The 12,177-nt window shown below is 34.8% G+C and overlaps 1 protein-coding gene across 1 annotated transcript in view; it reads left to right on the top strand.

Annotated features, from left to right (window-relative positions):
- Positions 1-12,177, top strand: part of LOC106133855 (tyrosine-protein phosphatase corkscrew) — a 32,672-nt gene that overhangs the window by 3,306 nt on the left and 17,189 nt on the right. Inside the window, exon 2 of the mRNA XM_013333700.2 lies at positions 7,238-7,400. Coding sequence (XP_013189154.1) covers positions 7,238-7,400 — 163 coding nt within the window. The remainder of the gene's footprint in view (positions 1-7,237; positions 7,401-12,177) is intronic.

Raw genomic sequence — 12,177 nt, 5'->3', positions numbered from 1 at the left:
CAATTGAGTACCGTTTAACCTTATATTTTATATAACTCTAGTGTAGGTACCCCCTAGGTGTGTAGCTCCGCCCGGGTAATACGAATAATCCCATTAATACCCGTTCCGCCGGGATTTTTGAAAAATCATCGTTAATGTGAACTCGTAAATAAGATACACCTACACGGTAAATTGTAAATCAAACTCCGCAGTTTTGAGATGTGCGTTGACTTGAATGTCCTCTTTATACAGAAGTATTTTTCATTAAATATTGTACTCTAAGACATTTTTATACAATTATACGTAGAAAGAAAACTGGACAGAACCTTGTATGAGTAACAGATCCCTCGGTGGGTGTCTTCTTACACCGTGACGTGACGTAGTGTCGACGCCGCCTTATATGGACAAACGGTTATATGAATCACAGATCTTATTAATCTGTATCAGTCATGCCTCTTTCCCTTTAAGTAAGTATGATGACAATTTTACCAGTATCGAGCCTTTATTGGGAACCTACGTTTCGTCTGCTGATACTTTATCAAATGATGGCTATTGAACCAATATTTAGCATTTGCAACAATTGATTTGATATGCCTTCCTCTATTGAAACTCGGGGTTAGAGCGGAACTGGAAGAGCAACTGCCCTCTGATCTCCATTACATTATCAAAAGGTGAATATTTGTTTAATGTTTGGAAGGCTATCATTTGCGCTTACGGACCCAGGATAGTGGACGGTAATTATTAACTCGAGGTTGAGCTGTAGACGAAAATCTGGATAATTCAGGCTATTATTATTCCAATTTCAATGGTTGCAGATCACCTGGTTAACTGATGTGATTCTAGGTGAATAAGATTCTAACTGATCTTTACACTGACTAATTTTTAAAATTTTAATGGATTAGCTAGGGTTAAAAGCCCTCATTGAAACATCATAATGTTCAAGTCTCTTAAATCTCCAATATAATCTTACATCGGTGGCAATGCCTCGAGAGTCGAACGCGAGCCCGCTCGGTCGCCGGCCGCCAATTACCGGCGATTACGAGATTTCGCTGTAATTGCACGAGTGACGTCCAACAGCTATCAACTTTTTATTGCATGAAGATGCACTCTTAATGCATTCAGTTTATTCAACGTGGCGTTTTTTATATATGAAAGAGAAAATATTATCTCAATATCCTTAACCAGAAAATCCATAACTTTTTTTGTGTAAAACAGCGTTTGCTATCAGTTTAAAAACGAGTATAAAATTGGTCTAAACCTTGCCTAGGTAATCCCAGTAAACTTTATCAATATTGAACAATTGGTTCAATTAATTACATTGGTTCAGGTAATTAAATTAATTACGTTACCATAATAAATAAATGTCCGCGTAAAAAAGGATATTTTGTCCATACATGATTTACGAAGTTTATTTTGTAAAAGAAACTCTCAATGTCATCATTAAGTATATTAAGCCATATCTGTACCTGGGCTTTCAGTATTTTCGAGACTGTTGGCTCTGTCTACCCATAAGGAATATAGACATGATTGTATGCATTGCATAAAATTAATTGCATTGAAAAAAAAAATAAAGATCATGTGAAATATTCCACTCTGCATATGGACACTCCTTCTGATGAAATTCTATCAATATGGTTGCATAGTATCTAACGTAATATTATGTGCTAATATGTCACGGTATACTAAATTTGGTTTAGGAGCTATTTTCGCCTCTTAATTGAGATAATTTCCCCTCGATGTATCTCAAGGTGGACCGCAGACTCCTCCAGAACATGCAATAGGGACAAATAACTTATCGTTGAAAGAAAGAACGGAGCTGTAAAAGTAGCCCTAAGATATAAGTCACCATTTTTACATAGTTATTTTAAAGGCAAATTTGTCTGTAAAAAGCAAATCGAAAGGGTTTAAGGTATATCTGCCCGCGACTGTACATACAAATACAAAGAGAAGCACCAGCGGTCGTAGCTTCACGGAGTGACCGCGCGGGGAACAAATCTATACTTTCCATAATAAAATATTGCAAAGAGAAACTCATAGGCCGCTTTTAATAAAATTAGGCACATACATATTTGATATCTTCTGCATTAACAAAGGCTACGATTATACCATCAAAATCCTATGGGAGCGATGCCCTGAGCTACAAATACCTAAATATCTACTGCATGAGACAGACACGCGAGCACTGTTGATTGTTACAAATTCTATAATTTTCATATTAAACCTTATTTGCCTACAATAATGACCATTTAAGTACATTATTATAATTCTATATGAATGGAGGCTTTAAGTATTTAATCAATGTTAAGGCGATGGAGTGGCATTGAAACCATTGTTGCATCTACCGAAACCTTGTCGTCCTAGCCCACTTGTATCTATTTGTTTATATCAAACAACTTAAGGCCGGCCACTATTTTTGTATCGACTCACATAATATTTATAATGATATTTATATAAATTACCTGGTTCTGGTGACTTTGTCACAAAATCTAAGTTATAAAATTTTCGATCAGGTGTAAAAAACAAACTTTATTACTTAAAAACGATATTTAATTTAATCAAGATAAAATTATGTTCTCAATATTTCTACAAGGATCTTATTCGTCGAAATCCATTACTGAATTTGTTTCATAAAGTGAGAAATCAGGAAACAATATAATGTAGATATTTACTTGAATCCACGTATGAATGGATACGCATATTGTGACGAATAATAAAAATATATTTTTTGAAGAACCTGCTTATGTAAACATTCCTATTTTAAACCAGTTTATGTGACATGCTAATTTGAAAAAGATCTATTTTGGTTATTATGATCGTTTATTTGAGCAATGCGACACCTTGTTATAGATGGTGTGCATTAATTCGATACGCAGTTATAAGGACAAGTATATAATAGGACATAAAATCACGTCTTTATCCTTTACTGGTTAGATAGAGCTAATGTTAAAGATGTATCCTTAAATCTAAGTTTACTTACTAGATATTTTATTTGTTGTCGTAAAAGGCGACTCACTAACTAGTTTGACTTATATACTTGGGATTCTTCTTTTAGGCAATGGGCTAGCAACCTGTTACTATTTGAATCTCAATTCTATCAATAAGCCAAACACCAGAACGTGGCCGTTCAGTATATTTAAGACAGTTAGCTCTATCTTCCCCGCAAGGGATATAGACGTGATTATATGTTAAGGTCTGTTATTATTTATATATATTTTCTCAAAGCTTCATACCACACGTCCACATACCCTCATACCAATGCCACAGTCGCGTGGTTTCAATCACGTGTGGCTTATCTTAACGTATTGGATCGAATCGGCTGTTTGTTTACTTCCATTATAATGTTTATTAGATTGTGTTTTGGCCTTGTACACTTTCTTAGTTTGGTAACCCCTTATGAATGAAAGCAAGGTCTTTAAGTCCGTGGAAATAGTTCCAAAATCTTTATAAGTTGGTAAATAGAGAAGAGACCTACTAATACAAAAGAAATAAAATTACAAGAGATAACACCTTTCCTGTCTTTCTATCGATCTTCTCAGAGGTAGAATCTCTCTTTTCCTGAAATTATTACTTACTTACTCAAAATAAACGCGTTATTTACTCGTGGTAGTTTAGTCAAAGTGAAAAGATCTGATTACAATAAACAAGAAATAAAATATGGTTTACTATCAAAGTTATTTGAATACAATGTTTTTTGCCCTGGTTTTTGTCAAAACAAACCTTGTCAACAAGTTGAGCAGATCACGACGTCGTCCGATGCGACCACGCATAGGCGCGCGATCTCAAAAAACTGGTCAAGCGTGCGTGTATTTTTCTAAGGTTCCGTACATAGGTAGCTAAAGAATTATGACATAGAAATAGTAATAATACTAACAATCTGATAGATAAATAAATATTATCTATCAGATTGATTTATGGTATGTACCTATTTTATCTATCTGTGTCATAAATTAGCGACTTTGCTGAATTTTGCCCTGTATCAGCTTTTCATAATATTGCCATAAGGACTATGTTTTGTTACGAGTATCGTAAAAGGTACAGTGTAAATAATAATATATTTGTGGTGACATCACTAACGTCACACACCAACTGTCAATCATAGCAAAGAAAATGACGCGCTCAGCTAATAGCAATGAAGAGTCTAAATCGCGCAAACAAAGATCTTACGGATTGGAGCATAAATACAACCTCCGACTCTACATGGTCTGAGCCGCAGTTCCCCAGACATTACAACTAGTCTTATCTTTGGCGGCGGTCGAGCCGAATCATCGTTCCCGTTACATACCTATTGTTTAAAGTATTAATTAATTGTATGTAATTCATTATTATCCTCACGGAGAGCTAAAGATTTCCATGCAAAATATTTTTGTTACTCGATCACAAAGTGAAAGTTTTTCCGTTTTTCATTTCCTAAAAGTTAACTTTAAAAGATTTATAAATTTAAACTTAGGTTTAAAGTAAATAATTTACATGCGGTATATTGATCTTCGCAAGTATGATCAGAAAAAGAGACATCACCATAAAAAATAAATAACTAAATATCCAATTTTATGTGATAAAATAAAAACTCATAGTATTCGTACGGAACCCTAAAACGTGTTTGGTAGTTGGGCAGCGGTGGGCGGCGTGATGTAACCGACCGAGGCTGCGGCGAGGTCGCGGTCAACGCAGCACCAATCGGACTTCCGGACAAAATTAATCTACTAAATGAAAGATGCATTTGAATAACTTAGTTAATAGCTAAAATGCCGTGGTAGTTGAAGTAGGTAGTATATGTTACCCCCGACTTCGCGCAGTCTATCATAGAAGACCAACTGGTGCTGTAGTAAACAAAATTAATTGAAGCTTTTTTATTATTGTAAAGAAAAAAAGTACTTTACAATTACATTTAATAAAAAAACAAACAATAAATTAAAGACGGGTAATACATGTTATAGCTACATGGTACTTTCATTATATTATATTAATTATTTAATTACTTGGTGATCGGAATGTATATTTCATTCAATCGAGCGTTCAAATTCAAAATGGTGCTCTAAACAATGAGTGATATATGTGCAAATCAAAATGTAACATGAATTATGTATTTGATTCATTGAAAACAATAACCAATTAGCTCTTTATTCAGAATTTTATTACAGTCGCTGTATCAAAATAAGACATTCGTCGCGTCTTGTGGACTGTACCGTCAACAGCAAATAAACCTACTAATTCAGTGCAAATTCGCCTCTTATAATACTATGCAGAAGAATTCCACATAGGCTAACTCAATAATGCAATTGAGTGTACAGTCGAGGCCAATGCTGGATGATGAGCGATGAATAAAACATAGTGTGGTCTAACAATTTTTCTTCCAACGAATAACTAGAAAATATAATTGTATTTGGTTTGTCACGTTTGAACTAAAAACTAAACCTGTTTTGTTAAAATTATACGGGTACCGAGATAGAGAGATTGAGACTTCAACATAGTTTTATTTGTGAAAACTACCTGGTCTGTACCTAATACTCTTGAGTCGTGGTTATAAACGGACTCTGGGCTTGATCTAAATATTATTATTAATACCTTTTGAAACTAATAGGTACATTATATGCTACGGTTATTCATTTTTCGTGTAACAATTGCTAAGAATAGAACATTATTAGGAAATCGTCGTTCCCATAATTACGTTTTTTCGTCCGCGAACAAATTGTAATGGTGTCGCGTTGATTCAGTTTTAATTTTCTCACTGTGTTAGTCATCTAATGTTTTATTTCAGACTAGAATATGCCCGCAGCTTCGTCCGAGTATACCTAAAGAAAAAATCCGATATTTCTCTTTCCCGCGGGAATTTCGAAAATTCCACTCTTAGGGCTCCCTACGCCTCCTTGAGAAACTTCACACCAAATTTCAACTTCTACGCTGAGTAGTTTCGGCTATGTGTTGTCTGTCACTCACAAAGAGTTATATATATATATACATATATATATTGATATGGCTTATAAACCTACGAGTAGTACAGAACGAGTCTATTTTATATCAGTAGATTCTAGGGTTTGCCTCCAGCAGCTCCAATCGCATACATACATTAGCGAAAATATCCCAAGGGAACAGTACTATTATCCTTAGGCCGATCTTACGTGCGTGATAGAACAAAACATACATATGTATATATATCACGTCTTCTCTCGTTACGGTATAGGCAGGTCCAACTGTGTAAAAAAGACTAAGGCCTCGTTCAGCTGGCCCAATTTTAGTTGAGGGACAAGGTACTATCCCGTCGCCTAAAAGAAACATACCAGATGGCCTTTTCATTGATTGGCTCTAACAAGTTGCGTGGAAAAAAAAACAATTGGCACACACTTGCTTTGCTTGGAAACATGAAACATGGAAATTTTATTGTATAAGTATCTTAACTTCTTATCTAATTATGTAATAAAACTCTTCCCTTGATCTGAATGACTGCTATATCGGGGCAGCCCAAGCCGCTGGGTCTAGAGATGTGAATCTGGCGTGTTGTATCCGTTTGAGGTCTAGGGGTAGAAAGGATAGGAAATAATATGAACACGGGTGGAGCCGCTGTAGGTTACTTACGACACCTCATTCATTCAACATGTAGGTACTTAGCTTTCCAAAGTGCTATCCACTATTTGTAATGTGGGTTTATTGCAATGACAAAGGGGAACCCCGACATCTCTTATTCTTTATTGAACACTCTTGAAACCCCTGTGAGTTAACAACCAATTAAGTAATTATAGTAATCTATTGTTTTTGTAGTACTTAGATAATGCGGGTATCAACTTGTTTTATCGACCGCTTACAAACACGTAATAATAAACACACAGTGTTTTAATAAAAAGGAAATGTTCCTCAAAAATTGGCTGTTTTATTGAAATATATATTAAAGTTCACACTAAGACGAACGTACGTTGATCAAATCACGGACTTCGTGGCGAAGGATCAGGTCAAGAGTAACCTTAACCGCCAAGCTTGCTTGACTGTGGGTGGAGCGAATTATGCAGAGATGATTAAAAGATATCTCTGCCTACCCCCCGGGAAAGAGGCGTGAGTTTATGTCATGTTAACATGTAACATACACGTAAGGAATTTTTGCATGTGATACAAGATAACTTTTCAGATACATACATACATACGGTCACGTCCATATCCCTTGCGGGGTAGACAGAGCCAACAGTCTTGAAAAGACTGAATGGCCCCGTTCAGATATTTGGCTATAAGTTTTCAGATCTAGATTAGTATTTATACTCCTTTATTATTTCAGATGGTTCCACGGCGTAATGTCAGCGAAGGAAGCTGAAGATTTGATCATGGAGAAAGGCAAGAACGGATCCTTCCTCGTGAGGGAGTCGCAGGCACACCCGGGGGAGTATGTGTTGTCGGTTCGAGTCCGGGGCAGGGTCAGTCACGTCCTCATAAGAAGACAGGTAGGAACTTAATTTATTTAGTATTAATTTTATTGATAAGATTTACAGCTGTAAAATTTATACAACAAACAGCTAATTAAATATCTCTGATACGGATAAAAAAAACAGGAGAAAATCCAAGCCAAAATAGTGCCGCTAGGTATAACCTAGTGGAAGTGGCGACACATCTCATCTCACCGACTTCGCAATACTGCATTGTCACGCGATATGCATTATGCATGCAAATTTTCAGTTCGATAAATTAAAATATTTCAAAACTGAGTTGGAAGATTCCACACACAAGTTACGTACAACGTGACATTTAACTTGAAGTGTAGGTTACATTGCAAGCTAAACAATTTTTTTTTAAGACTTTTTTCTTTTTAATAGCAACTTTAATAATTAAAAAACGAGAGAAAATCAAAACTGCTTGAAAGAGTGAACGCAGTAGTATAATAAGAGATATCTCTAAGGGATCGTAGCAAATGCATTTTCATAGTCACTGTGTAGTTTCTTGGGAAACAAATGCTGTTCTTGGTGCGTGTGTAAAAATTCTTGATATTCTTGGAAATTGTAACAAAACACTACCTAGACGAGAGTCAGATTGCAAACAGATCGGCGTGGGTTGGTACGAGTTCAATGCCATGGAAGATATCGAGAGAACCATAAAATAAGTTTAATTTTGAGAACGTAACCCTTTACTTCTTCGGTTTTGTTCTGTTTCTGTTGTTATCAAATTTCGTAATTGGAATACAGTTTTTTATAATGACTCAGGCATACTACGTAAAACATATTTGGAAAATCAATGGCATCAAAGACTTGGATAAAAAAACTATTACGTATGAGAAAGAATTAATTTTTAGAATACTATACCTACATTACTCAGATATTAAATAATAATTAACAGTTACCAGATGATCACCCAAAAAATTATAGGTTTTTTTTAATATGTCAGCTTTGCCGAGTAGGCGTAGGTTTATGATATATTATTTCAATAGATGTAACAAAAAAGCGACTGCGGGCTGTCATTATTTTAAAGACATTTTTTGTTCATTAACGAGTAGGTATTACAGACCACAATAACTACATACTGACAGTGATTGGTTTGTGTCTTGTGTTCAAAATTATTTATTTTGCGATACCAGCGAAATGAAATTTTGGCGACATTCGCATATAAAAAATTCAGAAATTTACAATAAAACGTGACAAATAAAATAGACAAAGGCTTTGACGATTTTGATTGTCTAATCGATACATGTATGCTACAATGCAGTAAATTCAGTTGATACACTACGTTAATTGGAATAAATTATCACAATTTTTCAATATTCTTAGAAATACTGCAACATAGAAAACTGCTAAAGTTGAACTGGATATTTAACAGAATGCTTTATTCCGTTTTTTTGGGGAAATCGTGAAAAAGAAACCGGCCAAGTGCGAGTCGGTCTAGCGCATGAAGGGTCCATCATTACGTGTGTTGGAAAATCTGTTATTTAAAATCGACTAAAAATTACTTTAAAATTAAGTTTGTTGTATGAGATTCCCCTTTTAATAAAAACTTTATTTTTATTTAATAACTATTTATTTTAAAAGGTAATATAATAAAATTTTATTCTGTGAAAATTTTAATTAATTTCACGATTTAAGTGATACAGCCTGGTGACTGAACGGACGGGCGGATAGACAGACAGTGGACAGCTCATGAGCCTGCTATAATACAGAGTCGTTTTCACCTTTTAGGTACGGAACCCTAAAAAAGTGGTTACCATAACCACAAAAACTTGAAGTGAAGGTAGTAATCTGGCAAATTGGGAGTCTTGAAATGCTTCGTTCCCGAATTCCTTGTGAGTCACGGTTGGTTACGTCATAATTAGGCGGAGGGTATTCTTTACCATCATTAAGTCAAATTGCACCGAATATCAATGTAGCATTGCAAAAAAGCTTGAAAGTGCTTTGCAAAATCGTGAAGAAATAATACTTAAATGCTGAAGTAATTCGAGTTTTGTTTGTCACGTTTAAACAACTCTGGGAGTTAGTGACAATGCAATGGGAGTATATTCTTTGTAAGGAAATATAATGCATCTTTATTTGAAAATATAAAGTTTCATATCAATAAAACAATGTCCAAAAGGCGATTTATTCGTAAAATTGTGTCGAAAAGCCCTTCCGAAAAATGTATGGTAAACCTTTTCCGAGACTGGGAGCAATAATGATTCAAAAAGATTAAAAAAATATATAATTATTCGTCAATTCTTGACTTGCATTGTTAATAAAATCGAATAGTAATATATTATATCCGATTTACATAGTTGCAATCAGCAGCCTTGTGTCGCAAGGTAAGTCAATGACTTTCACATACTCGGAACAAGACGAACAAGTCACATATTTCGATAACCCGTATTGTTTTATATCCATTATATTTGAAAACAAAACTATACTACTACTGGGAACAATACTTATTCCAAGATAATTTTATCCTTTTGTCCTTTTCAGTATTCCAAATATTAATTGTCAAGTTGAAAGCCTAGCGTGTAATAAATGATAAATAGTAAAGAGTGGACAAAGAAAGTTTTTCATTTACTTATCCTACTACTATTATAAAGGCGAAAGTTTGTATGGATGTTTGTTACTCTTTCACGCAAAAACTACTGAACCGATTACCATGAAATTTGGTATGTAGGTAGCTGAAGACCCAGAATAACACATAGGCTACTTTTTATCCCAGAGTTCCCGCGGGATTGATAGGGTTTCCATGCGGACGAAGTCGCGGGCGGCCTCTAGTATTATTTATAAATATGTATTTTGGTACTACTTCCCGCACGCGTTGCTGCCAGCTTGTTAAACATTTGCAAAATAAGTCAAAGAAATACATTCTGGTGCTTGTTACATACAGGGATATAAGGAGAGATAAATTACCCAATTTTATTGCCAGCCGTAAGAAATTGCAACCAGCAAGGGGCATTTGTAAAACTTTATAAAATTAATTAAAAAAATAAACGACGTCTTCGTTTTCGACTGCAAAAAAAATGTACGATGAGATTTGAACCATTGAATAAGGAGTGTGGGCGACGATGACTCGCATGTGTTGTTGGGACATACTGGATGAATGGATGGACGACTTGTTGATTTTTAAACTATAGAACTAGGTTTTATTTCTTATTATCCTCTCGACATTAGGCTATGACCACGATCCCTGACTGGGAATTAACTCTACACGATGCGACTACGACGACGTACCCGTACCCGTACGACGTTCATTACACATTAAGTTGCCTTAATGTGCAGGTTTTGAGTAATAGCTCTTATACAAAGGCTGTTTAAGCTAAATTTAAAATTTTAATTTTGTTGCATACAATATACGAGTATTTATCCCTATATCTGCAAATTAATTTGTAATCATTACTATTACTCAGGCTTTCTGTAGTATTTTTTTACGATACATTTCAAGAATTTATGTCAATCGATAGAAATACAATAGTTGTCCGACCTTTTCTGCCGTATGTCACCTGTTACGTATCCACACAGACCGATCGCTTTGTTTACATTTGGTAATGTTAATTTAATTCTTCTCAACTGCGCACTAGTGCGCGATTCGCCGGCGTCGGCGCAAGTAAGTTTCCCGTTTTCTTTAATATATTTGGTTTTAGTTAGTTAGAAAGATCATGCGTTGCCATGCATAAAATATGTCCGATGCAGAATGTTAAAAACGGTTCTAAATAATATCTACCTTTAGAGTAATTAATCAATTAATCTTCTATCACAGTGTAAAAGCCATTACAAGAGTGCGAATGGCAATATTAAAAATACGATCGAATTGAGTACATTCTCCTTTTTGAAGTCGGTTAAAAAAACAAGGCTATTTAAGAAATAACTTTAATAAAAATCGTCACAGCTTGGATTATAAAACACAAACAAGTTGATGTGTTCAGTTTACTGAACCAGCCAAACATTATGTTGTTTAGATATCACGATTAAACGACTTTATCTTATGTTAACTTGAAAATTATACCAGTTGGTACTAATTTCAAAATGCGTCATCGTAAAAATTAAGGGTACTTGCCTTTATTTTGACTGATTATAGTTTCGAAGTTGATTCCAAGTAAACTTGCTCGTATTATTATTTTAAAATTTTAAACTAACTGAAATGATACGTCCATTATAATATCATTGGCAGATGGGTTTGTAATTAACACTAATTTATTTTTTATGATCTCCTTATCAATATGTTATTAAAATTAACCTTATTTTTAAATGTGTTGTGTATTTTTTCATTAGGATAACATAGAGCCACTGCATCTCTACAGCATGTATGTTGTAAAAGGCGACTAAGGGAATAGGCACATTCATCTTATGTAGCATTTAGGTAAGGTTCCTCAGCAGAGGTTGCAGAGGTCAGACTGGAGATATTTGGTTTAAAGATCTGACTTACCCAATCCAAGATCATGATCAATAGGAGGAACCCGAGCTCTTTCCTAGAATAACATAATACTGGAGTGGTTTAAATCATAATTGAAATCTGACCCAACTGGTAAAATTCCATAGGCGTGTTTACTGGAAAATAATTAAGATGGTAAGGTCAAATTTTACACAACGAAAATAGACAAAAAGTTCGGTTCAACCAAACTATGATCACTGTTTGAACCAAGTTTAGAGTCATTAGCATGAGCATGTGAATTTAAACAAGAATAAATGTTTTGGACGAAAACACCTAATTCACGTGAAGTCATCGACTTGATCATCAATATTGAAACTCTTCCATTATTGATTTTGACAGTAGAGATTCCCCAGAAGAATATTA

This window comes from Amyelois transitella, chromosome Z (genome assembly GCF_032362555.1).
Source record: "Amyelois transitella isolate CPQ chromosome Z, ilAmyTran1.1, whole genome shotgun sequence".
NCBI classification, from domain to species: domain Eukaryota; kingdom Metazoa; phylum Arthropoda; class Insecta; order Lepidoptera; family Pyralidae; genus Amyelois; species Amyelois transitella.
This window is presented reverse-complemented; position numbering and strand designations above follow the sequence as displayed.